General features: G+C 50.9%; 3 protein-coding genes across 3 annotated transcripts in view; all 3 read right to left on the minus strand.

The window, feature by feature from the left end:
* Window positions 1–1,881: 1,881 nt before the first annotated feature.
* On the minus strand, window positions 1,882–7,613 carry LOC135425120 (alpha-1-acid glycoprotein 8-like). The gene is made up of 6 exons (XM_064677078.1): window positions 6,593–7,613; window positions 5,948–6,090; window positions 5,271–5,344; window positions 4,363–4,473; window positions 3,511–3,614; window positions 1,882–2,035 (listed from the first exon to the last, which is right to left on the minus strand). Exons 1-6 carry the CDS (start codon window positions 6,923–6,925, stop codon window positions 1,919–1,921), a joined length of 882 nt encoding a protein of 293 aa, XP_064533148.1. The 5' UTR covers window positions 6,926–7,613; the 3' UTR covers window positions 1,882–1,918.
* A 114-nt stretch (window positions 7,614–7,727) lies between these two features.
* Window positions 7,728–10,112, minus strand: LOC135425121 (alpha-1-acid glycoprotein 1-like). The gene is made up of 6 exons (XM_064677079.1): window positions 9,947–10,112; window positions 9,153–9,295; window positions 8,873–8,940; window positions 8,489–8,593; window positions 8,154–8,254; window positions 7,728–7,950 (listed from the first exon to the last, which is right to left on the minus strand). Exons 1-6 carry the CDS (start codon window positions 10,055–10,057, stop codon window positions 7,888–7,890), a joined length of 591 nt encoding a protein of 196 aa, XP_064533149.1. The 5' UTR covers window positions 10,058–10,112; the 3' UTR covers window positions 7,728–7,887.
* Window positions 10,113–12,087: 1,975 nt separating this feature from the next.
* Window positions 12,088–17,081, minus strand: part of COL27A1 (collagen type XXVII alpha 1 chain) — a 145,805-nt gene continuing 140,811 nt past the window's right edge. Inside the window, exons 55-61 of the mRNA XM_064677080.1 lie at window positions 16,744–16,779; window positions 16,374–16,400; window positions 16,087–16,152; window positions 15,534–15,702; window positions 15,260–15,369; window positions 14,351–14,569; window positions 12,088–13,813 (exon numbers count right to left, since the gene is read on the minus strand). Of these exons, the coding sequence (XP_064533150.1) occupies window positions 13,667–13,813; window positions 14,351–14,569; window positions 15,260–15,369; window positions 15,534–15,702; window positions 16,087–16,152; window positions 16,374–16,400; window positions 16,744–16,779 (774 nt within the window). The 3' untranslated portion in view covers window positions 12,088–13,666. The remainder of the gene's footprint in view (window positions 13,814–14,350; window positions 14,570–15,259; window positions 15,370–15,533; window positions 15,703–16,086; window positions 16,153–16,373; window positions 16,401–16,743; window positions 16,780–17,081) is intronic.

Genomic DNA, 17,081 nt, shown 5'->3' on the forward strand with positions numbered 1-17,081 from the left:
CTCTGTTCAGAGAAATTTCCCAGAAAAATTGAAAGCTCTGCAGTCCAATTATCCCCTTGGAAGAACCTGGCTTACAGGGTTCTCAAAATAAAGGCCCTGTACAATTTTTTTCTTAAATAACAACCCAACCAGGAGCTAACCCTGAAGGTCATTCAGGAGCCATAGCTGGTAGTGCAGGTGGCCTCTGATTTGGTTAACAAAACTTGCTGCGGGGGCCAGACTGGATTTGTTGGTTCCTTACGTCTCTGACTGTAATTCAAGGCTTTTATTCAGCTATAAATCCACTCATAAAGTCTGGGTCCTTGTAATCTGAGCTCTCCAGCAGTGTCAGCTTCACTCAGCTGAGACTGTTATGGATGCACTCTTGGACCGCAGCGCTCAAGGCTGCTCCCAGCATCCCCTCAGCACCCCTGCCCTCTCCTACCCCAGACTGGGATGGGGGGTTATGTTTCATGTCACAAGGTGATAAAAAGGTGTCTGAAGCAAGGGCTGGCTGGATACCTGTGCTCTGAGACCAGGAGGGAATCAGCTGGATTTATTTCTTAGCATGGAGAAGAGGAGTCTCAGGGGGCACCTTCTCGCTCTACAACTCCCTGACAGGAGAGTGGAGCCAGGTGGGGTTTGGGCTCTTCTCCCAGGTAACAAGTGACAGGACAAGAGGAAACTGCCTCAGACTGTGCCAGGGGAGGTTCACGTTGGACATTAGGAGGAATTTCTTCACAGAAAGGGTGGTCAGGCATTGGAAGGGGCTGCCCAGGAAGGTGGTGGAGTCCCCATCCCTGGAGGTCTCCAAGGAAGGACTGGATGTGACACTAAGTGCTCTGGGCTGGGTGACAAGGTGGGGATTGGGCACAGGTTGGACTCAATGATCTTGGAGGTCTTTCCCAACCTTAATGATTCTGTGATCTTGTAAAATTCATTTTTGCTACAGGAATCTGTCCAAAGGCTCGACACTGAAACACTGCCCAGTAAAGGCTGGACAGGGACAGGGCACCCTGGAGCTGCAGTGGGAGGAGTGGGGCCCGCTGCTGCCTTCCCTCCAGCTTTGCTCATTTTCTTCCTTTTTAAGGAAGAGAGATATTTTCAGTGCTTAATTACTAGGTTAGAGCAGAGACTGAACTACTCTCCAGACACGCAGCAACAGCAGTCTCTTGTTAAACTCCTCCACTTACACAAATGCAGTGACAGTGCTGTCCTCCCTTTGGGGCTGGGGGTGGGATAAGGGATGAGTGAGGTGCCTGACAAGTGCAGGGGTGTACCAGAGGCACAGAGAGCAATTTCAACCTTGGCACTTGTACCTTCCCACCTCCACGGTGCTGAGCTTACTGGGAAATAAGAAAACATAGCCCTTTCTCTGGAAAAGTAAAAATCCAGCCTGGGTTGGGCCAGCACCCCCTCCCTCTGGCAGGAGGATTATTTGTCAGTGTCAATGTGTGCAAACTTCCCTGTGGATGGACATTATTGGGGAGCACTTGCCACATCCAAAGGGTTTGGGCAGGAACTTCTGCCCCATCTGGGCTACCTGGTGGTCGAACTGCTGTCAAGGGAATTGGGTGGTTTCTTCTAGTTAAGCACCCAGGCTGTAAGGGTAAAGAGGTTTCCAGCCTTCTGTATATCCCACTTGCTCCTCAAAGGCTTGGCATGTTATTTAACATAGTTAGTGATTGCCCTCTCCTGGTTGGCCTCTCTTACTGCTCCATTTCAGTGCTGCCTTTTTGGCAGAGCTCTCTTCCAAGCTTGGTGTAAAGCTCCAGGATGACTCTTCCCAGCTCCCACCTGAATGACACACAAGGTGAACTGGATGCCCAATTTCTTTTTGCAAGCCCCACTTCTGACCTCTTCAGAACCCTCTGCTCTCCAACAGCTCAGCAACAAAATGCATGGAATTTGAAGAAAACATTTATTGCTTGAAGTGGGGTCAGTTCCCCACACTCCCAGGCCGGGGGGTACCTGGAGGAGGTGATGCTGTGCCCTCAGCCATGGGCTCCCTGTGTGGGGTGTTGCCTTTTTCTGTTTCTTTTGTTTGACACAGCTCCTGTCCAAACAACAATAACAGGATAAGTGAAAATGCCAAGGCACCAACAGGAAAGAATTTACTGAAGAAAGAAGTATTTTCCTTTCCCTTTTCAGCTGATCATAAGTCTAAGAGGGGCTCAGGAAGCTCTGGGCTTCCCCAGGCACAGACACTGCCCAGGTGCTGCTGGTGACATTTTCCAGGTGTGTGCTGGAAAGAAGAAACCAAGTTTCTGGGGCAAAGCTGTGCTACACTGGGGGTTCAGTAAGTGAGTGCTGAAGGAAAGGGGAACTAAAACTTTTGGTGAAATAAGTAAAAATCTCATGCTACCCAGGCATTTGCTATAAGTTAAGGTCTATTAGTGCCTGGGGCTGGTGGAGTGGTACATGAGTCTGCTCTGATGCTCTGTTCACGTCCATCTCCTTCACCCTGATGACAAAGGTCCCCAAAATATTTTCTGTGTTTGTTTAATCAGTTTTTTACTCCTTGGATGCAGTGTCCTACCTTGACTGGGCACAAAACCCTTCTCTGACAACACCAATTGCACCACAGCTTGTAAGGACAGCCAGTTTTGTCTTACTGCACTCACTTTGCCTTTCTCTAACCTTCCTTCACCTTGTCCAAAGTTAAATGTGACCCAAATGCCTCTGCAACCCCCAGTCCACAGCTGCCTGTGATTAGTGTGGGCGAGCTGGACTTTTCCTCCCAGGTGCTGCTTGTTGCCTAAATGGGAAAGGAGACCTGGCTCTGCCACAGCAAGAGGGTTCCACTCCCTGCCTTTGTCCCTGTCCCTAGTTCCCCTGAACTGTGGGGGACACTTTTAAAAAAAGCATCTTAAGGCTGGATGGGTGTTGGAGACAATGTTGGATCCAGCCTGGCTGGCTGGTGTGGGGGTTTTGGGCACCTCTGAAAGCTCAGAGCCTCCTGAGGTGGAACAGCAGGATGGAACAGAAAAAGGTAGGATATTTTTCATCTTCACTTTTCAAGCTGACTTGGGCACTGGGTCATTTGCAGGATAAAATGTCCTAAGTAAGGTGGCAGAGGCAAGGGCTGGGTCTGGCTAATGTTTTGGGGAAAAACCTAAAGGAAAAATCTCTGATGCACTGGCCCCTCCTGACCCTTGCTGCAGCTCCTGGGGGCAGCTGGTCTCTGCTGGGGGTTGGGGGGGCAAAATCAGGAGTTTCGAGGCAAAATGAGGAATTTCAGGGCAAAGATCCCATGCTGTAGCTATTTCTCTCCTGGCAGTGGGAGGCAGTTACCAGGTTTCCCTGGAGATGCTTGGATGCAGGTATTTGCTATCAAGAGTCACCTATCTGCAGGGGGATGTTATTTTAAACCTCCATTTAAGCAAGCCTGTGGTTATTTAGTCCCCTAAATCCTTTCCACAACCTCGAAAACACCTCTCCAAGACCCCAGTTTGGCAGCTGGGGGTACAGCCTGGGGTGGGGGCTGTGCTGGCTCTGCTGACCCGTGCCCACCCACGGACACCCACGTACTGTTTTCCAGGGTGCATAAATGATCTCCTCTTCCCTCAGCCCCAGGCACTTGGCGTGGTGCTCGAATTCCTCACGGTCAGCTGTGCTCACGCTCAGGTTCCGGGCTGGAAGAGGAGAAGCATTTGCCAGGAGTTAAATATGGACTAGTGGCCTTAGGATGGCCCTTCAGGATGTCCCTGCCCTTGCTGCCTCCTTTCCCCACCAGTGCTTGCTGTGGATGTGGTCTCTGCAGGGGTCTCCCGTGCCCATGGTGAACACATATGAACAAAACCAGCCTTGGGTATCACTTTTTTTTCTCTCCCAAACTACAGTCCTGTCTGCTTTAAGGGATGGCAGGATAGTCTGACATTCCTGGGGTGATGGGAGGGTCCAAGGCTGAGTATGGAGGCAGTTTTCTCTCTTAATCAATTGCTTTGCAGCCTGGATGGGCAATGGGGAGCCTTATCAGGGTCTAAAAGTGCTTTATGAGGTTTTGGGTAGATCTGATCAGCTTTGCCTGTGCTGGCACTGCAAAGCCACGTGCTCTGCCCTGGGAGGTAAGCACTGAAACATCATGGTTGGCTTGAAAATATTGAGATTTTACAGTGATATTGATGCTGAGTTGTATTTGCTTCCTGTTCTTTGAGTATTTATGGCCTAAGTGAGTTTGGTCTTTAACTTGTTCTTTCTGTTCTGCCAAGAGATGTGGGATTTAATGGGCTTTGTAAATGCTCCTGTGACCCCCTGGAGCGCTGGTCTCAGAAAAGTTTCACTGTTGGTGAAACCAAGCTGTTGTTGTGGTTTCAGTTGATAATTTTATGTGTGTGTTTCGGTGTCCCATGACAAAGTTACTTTGGGAAGGAGTTTGCCTACCGTAGAGGTACAGTCCCAAATATGTCCTTTCCCTCTGCAGTTGGTACTGGATGAGTAAAAGGTCTTCAGAGCTGAGGTTCATCAGTGTCCCCACAGTTTCCTGGGTCTTGGCTTGGAGAGAACAGCCACAATATTCAGATTTTTAGTGCTGCAGCAGCAACAAACCCCAGCCCAGGTGTGAGCAGTGCCAGTAGCCCCTGGAATCCAGCCCTCAGCAGTGTGTGAGGACAAATGTCCTGACATGAGGTGACTTGTTTGGTTCTTGGTTTATTTGAATTGTGTTCCTTAAATATGGGGCTGGTGTGTGAAGGAGCCAAAGTCACCTAACTCTCATCCTGCTTTTGGAATGTGCTGCATGGTGTGGCATGCTGAGGCTTGGGGTATGAGGGTGTGCCTGACCCCAAGTGCCTGACCTTGCAGCTTGGGGGTCTGCAAAAACGTGGAGAAGCTGCCCCCTGCTCACAGCAGTGCTGCTGTGGCTGGGTCAGTGCAAACTGTAACCCAGGAGGTTGCAATTCCCACCCTGAATGGCTCCCCCTGTTTCCTCTTCAAGGAGGAAGCAATTCAGAATGAGAAGCTCTGTTAACTCACTGAAAACTGCCATGAATGTTCCCTGCTTTGCCCAGGGATTGTGAAATAACTTCACAAACAAGATGGTGTTCTCCAGCAGGGGTGGGAGCAGGTTTGCTCCTGGAACAGCATTGCTCTGTGGGGTTTAGTGTGGCTGGAAGGGGGTGTGTGATCCCCTGGGTGTCCTGGTGTGGGGAGTTGTTTGGAGCCCACCAAGGCTTCAAACAGGCAAAGTGACTCAGGAAGAAAATGCATCAGATGATGTAAAACATGGACATGGGCCCTTTGTGTGTCTCAATCCATGGAAAAACAGGGGCTGGGGGATAATGGGTGCTCACCATGCTTCACCAGTGTGGTGTTACCGGCAGCGATTTCCAAGTAGGTGAGGTTGTTGGTGGGACATTGGTCCCCCCTGGAGAGAGAGAGGGAGGGGCAGGGGGTGATGCCATGGGCTTGGAAAGGACCAGTGAAGACCCAGCCCTGCTCCTGAGCCCATACCATGCACCTGCCACCTCCTTCACTGGCTTAATTGATCTCACTATTAAAATGAAGGTATTTCTCCTGTGCATTTTTTGTGCCTTGCCCCCACTCCTTGGTGGTGAGATATTTTCCACCCCGAAATAACTGAAACAACAAATTGCTACCTGTGTTGGCACAGAAAAAAATCATCCCCTGAAAGTCTGACCTGGCAAGGGAAACAACTTTTGGTGCCTGGCAGAATCAGTGGCTGTGGCACTGGAGAATTCTCCTCCTTCACAGAGGTATTCTCCTTGCCCACAGGGCTTGGTGCCTGTGAGACCTCTCTGCCCTGCAAAATTCACCCAAACCCGGGGACTGTTGAAATAAATAATTAATTGAAGAGAGCGAGGAAGAGAAGAGATGGGAGAGGATGCACAGACCAGCCAGGAGAATGATTTCTCCAAAAAAACTATCTGAACTTGTGCTCGTATTTTGTACTGAAAGGCTGTGGGGCTGCAGCAGGTGGGAGGGGACGGGTTTGGGGGCAGCATCTTACGCGGCCACGTGCTGGGTGATGAGCAGCTCCCGCCCGTCCGTGAGGGGCTCTACGTGCAGGTGCCCGTGGTCGATGAGCAGCATCTCCAGGAGGTGCCGGGGGAACTGGGCAGCCCCGGCCACGTACAGCCACGTCCCCAGCAGCTGTGGGGAGAGAGGGGCAGGGCGGTGAGGGCTGCTGGGTTTGCAGGGGAGAGCCGTGGGGAGGAGATTCCCACCCTCCCCGTGGCAGAATTGGTATCTCTGCGAGTTCTCCCTCTGGCACCATTGGCAGCCAGCGGATGAAACCTTTGCACCGGGGTAAAAAAACAAGCTGCGTGTGGGGATTGGGAGAGGTGCTGTGGGTGCTCTGGGTGGTGCAGCAGGGTCAGGGCAGCCCAAAAAATACCCAGCCACCCCTCTTTCTTTGGAGGTTGCTGTTGGGACTTGCTAGTGTGCCACGAGAAAACCGGGCGATTCGGGGTGTTTTGGAAAGCAAATGTTTCACGTTTGTTGCAGGTGTTTCACCGAGGGCACACTGGCAGATGTGCCGGGAGGGGACAAGGTGGGGTTTCCCCCTTTTCCCAGGGGACAGGGAGGCTTGGCAGAGCACCCACAAGTTATCTGTAGGAGCGGGGCAGCCCCCCGGGGCTCGTGTCTCTCCTACCTTGGTGGCCGTGGCGTTGTCAGGGCGCAGGGCTCCGCAGGGGAAGGCGGCCGTGGGCAGCAGCACCGCCAGCCCGAGGGTCACCGCGATCCCCGCCATGGCTCCCGAGCCCCGGACAGACGGACACGCTCGCTCGGCTCTTGCAGCCCTGCTGGGAGGGGACGGGATGTGCCCGGGGCTGTCGGCTCCGCACCGGTGATGCAACCAGCACCTTTTAGGCGCCGGCGCTCGCCCTGGACCTCTGGCTGCAGCCGAGGATAGGTGTGGGCTGCTGGTGATGGGGGCGATGCAATTGCTGCATTTAAAACTTAAATCTGCCCTAAGTTTGCCCATTTCCCCCCCCACAAGTGGCCGCTGTAGTTGCCCCTAGCTCTGGTAATGAGGTACGGTGCAGCTCCCCCCATCCCAGACAAAGCCCAGGGCGGCTTTGAACAGAAGGGAATGTGTTTTTGCTGTCCTTGCCAAAACCAGCCATAAAAATAGGACTGGTGGGTCCCAGGAGCTCACCCCTATCCTGCTGGACAGATCTGTAGCAGCTCCCTGATTTCCCCTCCCTGTCCCACTGCTGTCCCTGTGCTGCTGGTCAGGGCAGGACCTGCTTCTCTGGCATTATTTCCGTTTACCTTTTCCTCTCTTGTAGCAAATCCTCCCTGAATCCCTTGGTCTGGCCCTGGGTGATGGTTTTTCCCATTGTCTCCCCTTTTCCCTGCTCGGAGACACTCAGGGAAGGCGCAATGTCACCTTTTGTCACCCCACTGTAACCCCTGTGGAAGGCCCTGGTGCAGATGGAGCCTTGTGGGATTTGGCTTGAAAATTGAGGGTGGGATGTCAGGTGCTAAAAGTGTCATGGTGGAGGAGATTTGAGGGGGTTGGCAGGTTTGTGTATCTCCCTGTGGGGTCAGGGCTGATGGGTTGTTGCTCACATCCCAACATCCTGAGGCTGGGATCCCCTGCCACCACAGAGCTGGCATGAGGGATGAGCATCTCTGTGCCTGCTGCCACATCTGGCCCTGTCTGTGTTTTGTCTGGGGCTTTTCACACCTCTTGGCAGGTTTGGAGATGCAGCACCATTGGCAGGGTGTGCAGGAGGGGGTCCTGCACATGGTGCCAGAGAGGATGGAGCAGGAGCAGCTGGTGATTGTAACACAGGGGTTTATTTTGGGTCCAGATGAGAACAGTGGAACTGGGTGTTTAATCCATGAGATAAAAACGAAGCCTGGATAGGAGCTCCTGAGGCTGCACTGAGCCTGGCTGTAGGAGGATGAGGATGGAGCAGCTGAACTGGTCCATGGGGGTTACTCCAGCTGTGGATCTGCGTCACCTTCACCTGTTTTCTCCCCAGGAGGAGGACAGGAATCCTACAGGAGAGGGGAGAGTGGCTGTCAGTGCCCCTCTGCCCCAAAACCACAAGGAATGGCTGGGTTGGATGCTTAGGGAGGAGGGGAGATGCACAGAGGGGAAGCTGCAGTAGGGAACAACACTTACACCTCACCCAGAACCCCATCCCAACTGGAGGCAGAAGCTGGCCAGGGGCTCGCCCACCCTGGGGAGGGGTTGGTACCTTTATGGAAGTGTAGTACATGTCCTCCTCGGTGAGGCCCAGGCAGTGCAGGTGGGCTTTGAACTCTTCCATGTGCTCCTTGCTCACATTGTGTGTCCGTGCTGTCAGAGGAATGGAGAAAGGGGGGAACAAAAGGGAGTTTTAGAGGTGCTTTGCTCCTGGGTGATCCCCATAGTGCAGATTGGAACCCACTGCCTGCCTGCTCCCATCTTTCCCCTTTCTGTATCAGAGGAAAAGGGGCTTTTTGCCCTGCCTGTGAGGGTTGGGGTGCCTGTGCCCCTTGATTTGTCCCTGGATAAGGCTTTGCCCCACATATCCAGGCAGCATCCACTCACCTGAGAGGCTCAGGCTTGGGGAGTCGATGTTGATGTGGTTCATGATCAGCAGGTCCTTGTCACTTTGGATCAGTATGGCCATGGAAACCGCCTGGTTATCATCAACTGGAAGGCATGGAGAGAGTGGGATCACGCTGTGCTGGGGCTCACCCTGGGCAGAGCTGGCAGGGGCTGCTCATCCCCTTTTATCCTTGAGACTCATCCCAGTGGGGACCAGCCTGGTCCCACAGCGCTGCTGTACCCACGGTGTGGGGTGGAAGAAATTTTTCCCCCCACCTCCACACACAATTTTAGGTGTAAAAGGGCTTGTGGTGCCCAGTTCTGGGGGGCAGAAGCAGGAGAGTCCCAGGTGCATCCCCTCCCCGTGCTCTGACCGGGCCTCACCGTGCACCAGGGTGGAGTTATCCTGCAAGACCTGGACCTTGCTGTTCCTCCCCACACACGTCTCGTTCCTGTGGGGCAGAGAGGTCAGATGGAGCAAATGTCCCTGTCAAGCCCGAGGGACTTGGAACTTGAGTGGGACTGCAGAGCTTAAATAAAGGTGGCACAGCTGCTCTCCAGTCCCAAATTTGAAAGGGTGCCTCAGCCCAGAGGATGGCACCAGCAGGTAGAAGTGCCCCTGGGGTTAGGGGAGCTTGATGAGGGGGTGAATGCCTGTCCTTACAGTCTTATGAATTCGGTGATGTTGAGCTCGTCCTCACGGCTGCCAGGGGAGAAGGAAAAAGCCGAGAATTTCGCTGCTCTTAACTCTGGCAGGTAAGGGGGGTACCTGGTGGCACCGACGATGTAGAACCATTGTCCCAGGAGCTGCAGAGGGGAGGGAAGTGGGGAAGGTTGGGGCAGCCACACCAGGTTCACCCACGGGTACTGCATCAGTGAAAGCAGATGCTATGTCCTGCCATCCCCCTGCCACGAGGACCCCTGGTAGGTGACCACCCTGGGGCAGGATCCAGGCTGAGTGAGGGGTTTTATCCCCTGGGTTTTGTCCCCTCTCTGCCAAAGTGCTGCTGCAGCTCCCAGGATGGCTAGTTCTTTCTGTGGTGGTGACCCTCCTGCTCGGTGCCCAGTTCTCATTGCTTTCCTCCCATTAAACACTCCCAAGGGACTAAATACTGTTTGTGCAGTGAAGGGTTTGTGGATGGAGACTTGTGACCTAGGTCACCACCACCTGAAGGACTTAAAACAGAGTGACAAGCCACTGGGATGGTGGTGCCCAGCCTGGCTTGCAAGAGGAGATGGAAGCAGGAGCCTCCAAAAGTGCCTGCTCATGGGATTATGGGTGCAGAGCTGCAAGGCTTCACCCCTTCCCTGTGCCCCGGTACAGCTGTCTGGATTTTTTTTTTAAGAAAAGCAGCATGGATAGCCAGCCAGATAAGCACAGAGCTGATGAGTCTATAACCTCTTCCTGGACCTGTAAGGGCTAGGAATGCTGACAGGAAGGGAGAGGGCAGGGCTTACCCTGGGGATGGTGGTGTTGTCGAAGGTGATCGGTACGAGCGGGGCGCAGCTGGGGGGCTCGGTGGTGAGGACCAGGGGCAGCCCCAGGAGGAGGGTGATGGTGGCCAGCATCTCCTGGCCAGCTGGGAGGATGCTCCTGCTCTGCCAGGCTGTTGATCAGCTCCGTCCCTTATATACAGCTGCCAGCAATGCTGGACATTCCCGGCACCAACGTGCCTGTTCTGCTGCTGGGCTGTTTGCTCAGGCATGAAGCAATAGCAGGTGGAGGAAATTCAACTTGCAAAATCTTGGATTTCTCCAACAGAAAAAGATGAGAAAACCCCACCAACATAACGTTTCACCAATGCAGGCTTTTATTTTCTCAAAAACTGCAACTAGTTTTGTGGGTGTGGAGCACTTGGCAGCTCCAGGTGTGTTTGGAGGCCTTGAGGGCACTGAGGGGACCTGGGTGTGGCTTCCCTCCAGAGGGCAAATAAACCTCTGCAGAGCTTGATAGGGGGTGGTTGTTCACCCCCAGGCTTCAGTTCACACTGGCCTTGCTCCCTGCCAGGGCACGGGGCTGGCACAGGGGTTCACATGTGCTCTTGGGGCCAGATACTGGGGGGGATTCCATGGGGAACGGGGCCTTGGGTATGAGGCAGGAGACCCACCAGAGCAGTGGGCTCAGGCTTTTAACAAACTACATAAATTACAACTTCTTCAAATGCAGAATCTCCTCATTTAACAGTGCCTTAGAGCTCCTCTAATGTTGGCTTTGTATTTAAGTGTGGTGAATGATTTATTAGATGTGTTTGCTTTAGCCCTGACCGCAGCGCGGTTCGGGACCGGCAGCTCGTGTGAGGGACAGCCCCAGCCCAGATGGGTTTTAGTGCCAAAGCTGACCTGGTGCCATCACCCAGCACCTCATCGTGCCCTGGGGTGTCCCAGCACTGCTGGGAAAGGGCAGAGCAGTGGGTGAGCAAACACAGCTCAGCCCCTTCCCGCTGCTCCTGTCGCAACCGGGACTAGCCAAGGCAGCGTCTGTGGTGCAGCATAACTGGGTTTTTCCCTTCTTCACCCTCTTTTCCTCCCTCTTTTTGCCCTTTCATGTTGCCTTTTCTTTCCCCTTTTCCTTTTTTTTTTTTCCCCTTTCTCCCCGGCCTTACAATTTCCCTTACACTTTGTGTTGTTTCCCTTACACTTTGTGTTGTTTCCCTTACACTTTGTGTTGTTTCCCTTACACTTTGTGTTGTTTCCCTTACACTTTGTGTTGTTTCCCTTACACTTTGTGTTGTTTCCCTTACACTTTGTGTTGTTTCCCTTACACTTTGTGTTGTTTCCCTTACACTTTGTGTTGTTTCCCTTACACTTTGTGTTGTTTCCCTTACACTTTGTGTTGTTTCCCTTACACTTTGTGTTGTTTCCCTTACACTTTGTCTCCCTTTTTCCCTCTCCTCCTTTTCCCCTCCAGTTTTTCCCCCTTTTTTTGTCCCCTCTTTTTTTTTTCTTTCCCTCTTGCTCTGGGCACTGTGTCAGGATGGGGACATGGATGAGGCATGGGGTGATGGGGTGATGCACAACAGTGGGGAACCATCAGGATCCCAACCTCGTTGTGCATTTAGCATCATGCTGAGGGTTGGGCAGGTCGTGGAAGGCTTTGGGGTGTGGGTTTGGGGGAACCTAGACTGTCACACCAATGTTGTCACCCCTGGGAAATGGGGGGGGGGGGGGTTATTTCTGCACCTCTTGCCTGCTTAGTTTCCTACAAAGAAAAAAAAAACAAACCAAAAAACATTTTCCAGTCCAGTTTCATTGCCTCAGTTTTAAATATTTATTTTAAGTCCAAAAAAAAAAAAAAAAAAGAAAAAGAAAAGGAAAAAAAGCTTTAATGAGAACAAATGGTAACTGCAGCCTCAGGAAAACACATAAAACCAATGGCAAGGGATGAGAGATGGAGAGACCTGCAGTGTGGGGGGTGTGCAGGGAGGCAGTGAGTGATGGGTGATGGTGATTTTGGCCTGGGGGTGAGGTATTTCTGGCAGGGGGTTGCGTGGAGGGCGAGGTATTTGGGACAGATCCTGTTAACCTTTTCTGATGGTTGTTGGAAATCAACCAGCAGGCAGTAGTTAAAAAAAAAAAAAAAAGAATACACAAAGAGAGACTCACAGATAATTTTTTTTTTCCTCAAAAAAAATAAATTCCATAGTCCATATGAGACATGAAAACTCCAAACAGGCACTGAAGAGTTTCTGATACAGTACAGCTCTGATTACATCAATATTATTCCTTATATAGAATTAAAGATTACCATAATTATCCTCTTTAAAAAAAAAAAAATCCTCCAAATTTACATATAGAGACTAAATTTCTACAAAACTTAACAAAACAAAACCCCTCCAAGCTTGGCTGGGTTCTGAAACAAGGTACCATCAAGTCAGTCTTGACAGAGGGGCCGAGGGAAGGGTTGCAGAGCTGGGTTTAAATATGAGCTTAGCCCAGGGAGTCGCAGCTGGCATGGACATGGGGCCAGTGCAGCTACAGCCCAACTAGTTACACGACAACTGACTCAAAAATAGCTCTCTGAGGCTCAACACTTCCAGATGAGCTGTGTCCCTCACTCCCCTCCCAAAGCCGTGAAGTGCTGATGAACGAAAAAAAAAATAAAATAAAAAAGCAAGTTTGCTTGTAAAATATCCTGTAGGTGATTTTGGATGCAGTGGGAGTTGTCACATGTGAATGACATCCACGGCCACTAAAGGATCCCTTTTAAGGTGATTTGTTTCTCTGATTTAGCTGTGGACTGTAAGCTCCTCTCTTCCCAGAGAGAGGTGATCCTATGGGGCTTTTTGTTTTTTGGGTCTGTGGCAAGACACTGTAGCACCTTCACAACCTTAAATAGTTTAAAGTCATATATATATAAAATAACACACTTTTTTAAGAGCACCAGAGATTTCACAGTGAGAGGTAGAAACAAATCAGACGAGCCCATTCCCTCTCTCTATTTTAGCACCAATCTCTTCCCCTCTCCTCCTTCCAGTCCCCACTCTTGGCTTCAAGGACTCTCCCCCTACCCCAACACCACACGTGAGAGGGGATGTTGATCAAACTCATGGAAGGAGGAGGAACTTAGCTTTTTTTTTTTTCCTTTTTCTTTTTGCTTTAAATAATATAATATATATATTTTGTTTCTTCTAATATTGCACATCAAAATGCTTCCTTGTACACAGAGCAGCCCAGATTCAACTTGCAGCTCCGCCTGGGAGACCTGATGCAGCACGTGGCCGTCCAGAAGGTGACAAGCTCTGAGAGGGAAGCTCTATTTTTTTTTTTTTAATTATTTTTCTCAATTGAAAGAACATTTGGTAACTCAGGAACCAGACAAAATGGGTGGTGGTGGTGGTGAGGGAGAAACAACAACAAAAAAAAACCCCACACGCTCCAAGTCGCTTGAGGTTTCTCTCAATGTTTTCTTTGGTCATGGGAAAAGCTTTGTGTGTGGAACCGCAACATCCAGTCCCCTGATCCCTTTTCACTGGTCACGTCCTTGTTCTTCCTCCTTTCAACACCCGGCTGAGTTCAGCAGATCACGGGTTCTTTGAGACCTTGAGCCAAAGGCTTAGAGCAAGAGTTGACCCAAAAGATACAGCCCAGCTGCCCTTGCTGCAGAGAGGTGGGAGAGCCTGTGTAAGGACAGGCCAACCGTGGGGTCGGAGCCTCGGAGCCCGGTTTCCATAGCTTGGTTCAAAGGAAGCAGACGGGGCCGACCTCGAGGTGATATTGCTTTCCTGGCTCGGATGGGGGCAGGTTGTAGATGTTGACAATTGGCAGCTGCTGAGGGTCCTGTGTCCGAAACGAAAAGAGAGTCCGATGCCAGCGTCCATCCTTGATCTGTGCAGGGAGGGGGGACAGAGAAAAAGGTGATGAGCTGGGGGGTGAATCCTGCTGGACAGGAATGTGTTTCATGACACAAAGGACTGTTCTTCGGGCTGAACAGGTCTGGGGTGGGGTTTAGAGAGCATTTTGGGGAATCCTTTACCAGGTTGATGAAAATACAATTTGGATGGTACCACCAACACAAACTCCCTAGTTCAGTGAGCCCAGATGCAGACCTGTGGCTCTCAGCTCTGCGTGGCATCAGGCAAGAGCCACGTCCACCACCATTCTCCTTCTGCCATTTAACTGCTGCTACATCTCACATATAACTTTGGAATTTAGTTTTTTGCTTTCTGTCTGAAGGCCATCTACTTCACAGGAGCTGCTACTGCATCCCGGACTGGAAAATTAGTGGTGAACAGGTAAACTTGACCCTTCTCCCCTTTTTCTGTAGAATGAGCAGCACAGGTGTAACTCGAGCCTTCTTGTGAGCCCTGAGTGGGCTCAGCCTGGCTTTGCTCTCCACCTCTTCCCTCTTCAGGAGCAACATACCTTGCAATCATCAGCTGCCACTTCTGGCCTGAGCTGCCCCCCTGCCTCAAACATCTGCCCGTTCCAGGCCTTGAAGCGCACGGCTTTGTCCGAGGGCTTCTCGGAGGAGCCTTCCCGCCAGACGGAGGTGTTCAGGCAGTGGATGGTGATGTGCTGCACCACCTCGGAGCTCAGCAGGCGCAGGAAGTTCATCTGGACTCTGCCGATGTCAAAATCCAGCTGTGAAGGTGACAGAGAGGTCAGGGGTGCCCTGCAGAGGGGCTGGGGGGGAGCTGGATCTGGCACCAGTATGGGCGTAAGGGCCAGATGCCAAACCAGTTTGGAAAGTTTTCCTGGGGACACAGCTGGTCCTTTAGTTTGCAGAATAAAACTGGAAGGTCCTTAAGTAGAAGGAAAACAATGTAAAGTTTGACTTCAATACACACTTCTGCAAAGCAGCAGGTGCAAATGAACCCAGATATTGATATTTCTATTTTTGGTGCAGGTGCTTCTTCAAGAAAACCCTGTAGCACTAACTTCACTGGAAACTTGTATGTTTAAGCTGACCTCACTTTTTCAGGTGGCAGAAAGCAAAATGCAAGAGTGACCTGAACATAAATTAATTCAACAAAGGATTTGGGAGCAGCGTGTTTGCAAAATTACTGGTCTTGTGAAGGTTATGGGTTCATTAAACATCACTGGAACTTATAGTTCTGTCTTGACAGAAGTCAATAAGAGTTTTGGGTGTATTTTTTTTTACCACATCAGAGCAGTTCTCAATGTTACAGCTGCACTAACTCTGCCTTGAGGAGAAACCTGTGTGCTGTGTCATTGTGGTCACCGTCTGGTGTTCCAGGACAACACGCCCTTGCATAAATATTTGGCAATAGCAGGATGGGAAATACCACTCTGGGGTTGAGCTGTGCCTACCTTGGAGACGGTGATGGGGCTGAGACACGTCTGCCCACCGTTGGTGAAGTTGCAGGTGACCTGGATGGTGTCTGAGGAACAGCCAAGATTTGGGTCAATCCAGTAGGTACCTGAAGAAATGGTTTGGGGATTAACAAGGACACTTAACCTTTTCTGTGAATGAGAGAAGGGAAGTTTTGGTTTCTCTGTGACTGGTCCCAGGGAAGGAGACCGGTTTGGGCCATATGAAACAGCCTGTGGAGGACACAGCCCTTGCACACTCAGGGCTCCCTACCATCGTTCATCTTCTGTTCACAGTTCATGAGGTCCCGGCAGATTCGTGCAGGGTTTTCCTTGGTTCCCAGGGGTCTTTTGATGCTCTGAATGAGGTTGCTGAGGTAGTGTAGAGTCTTAAAGATCTCCCCTCCATGGTCCAGCATGAGAAGGTCTGGATGTTGGTAACCCTGGAGAGAAAAGGAGAAAAGGGGTGCCTTGGGGACACCAGGTGCTGTAACTACAAGGGTTTCTGCATCATCTGTGGGGAAATCAGTGGGTCAAAGACAGGCTGTGCTGGCTAGGATCCTGCTGTCCCAAGTAGGACATCATTAAAGCGCTGGCAAAGTCATGATGGCAAAGTCATGAGGTCTGAAACTTCACAAATGAGTGATGCAACAGAACCATATCCTTTAAACTGGACCTCTGCATACATAAACTCCAAATATTCCACAAGAACATTAATAAATCAGAGCTCTGTGTGTATAAACTCTGAACACACAGACAGCACCGTTGTGACCATTCCCAGCCTCCAGCTCCAGCAAAGACCAGGGAGTTTAAAAATTCACTCTTACCTCTGTCTTGAGCGCGGTGTTCGAGTCAATCAGTGTCTGGAAAGCTGTCCCAAAGCCATCTTGTTGCTAGTGGGGGGGTGAAAAATATGGTAACTGAGACTGCCAGAAGCTGAACATGCCCTGATGCAAACAGTTGCTTCTCAATCTAAGACTGCAACTCAAGCATTGCCCTGCCAACACAGCAGTTTCTGCTGGACCTGAGTGTGTGCCTCCAGGGTCTCAGCAGCACCTGGGCTCTACAGGACTTATTGTCATCATTAACAAACATACAGAAAATGGCAACTTACAAACGAGGCTGGAATTCCTGGCGGTCCCTGGAAATCAAAGGGAAAAAGGGGCATCAGCCAGAAAGCTGGGCAGTCACTATTGCACAGATATTGCACAGTCACTATTGCACATTCAGTCATGGCCTTTTGAAATCCTCGTTTCCCTGGAGCCCCTCAATGCAGAGGAGTGAGAGAGGCAACAATGCTGTCTCTATAAAACACTTGGAGTAAAGCACAAGGAACACTAGTCCATTCACACACACAGTTTTGCATACGAGGAATGGGGCTAAGCTATAATTTCCAGTGAGTGAACAGTCCCTCTGGAGAATATCATGGCAATAATTTTAGCTTGTTTCAATAATGTCTTTGAACTCTTTCCACATATACATACCGGAGGGCCAGGATGTCCTCGTGGGCCTGGAGGACCCTAAAGACAGAGTGGCATCAGTTAGTGAAATATCTCCGGTTTGTATTTCCATTCCTGTTGTCATCAGCAGGAATCTGTTCCCAGCTGAAATCCTCTGGATTTTTGACACCTCACAGCAGCTTCTCCCTCAAACCCTTCAAGAGACAGGAGTTGGCTCCATTTTGTCCATATCCCAGCTGTGGGTGCATTTGCCTTCTTCTGGCCCATTCCTATGGCATCCCTTGCTCCCAGCCCTTCCAGCTCCTCAACTGTCATTAATTCCTTATCCCCAGGTACTTGTCACGTTCCCTGTGTGCACAATA

The sequence above is a fragment of the Pseudopipra pipra genome, chromosome 20 (assembly GCF_036250125.1).
Source record: "Pseudopipra pipra isolate bDixPip1 chromosome 20, bDixPip1.hap1, whole genome shotgun sequence".
NCBI lineage: Eukaryota > Metazoa > Chordata > Aves > Passeriformes > Pipridae > Pseudopipra > Pseudopipra pipra.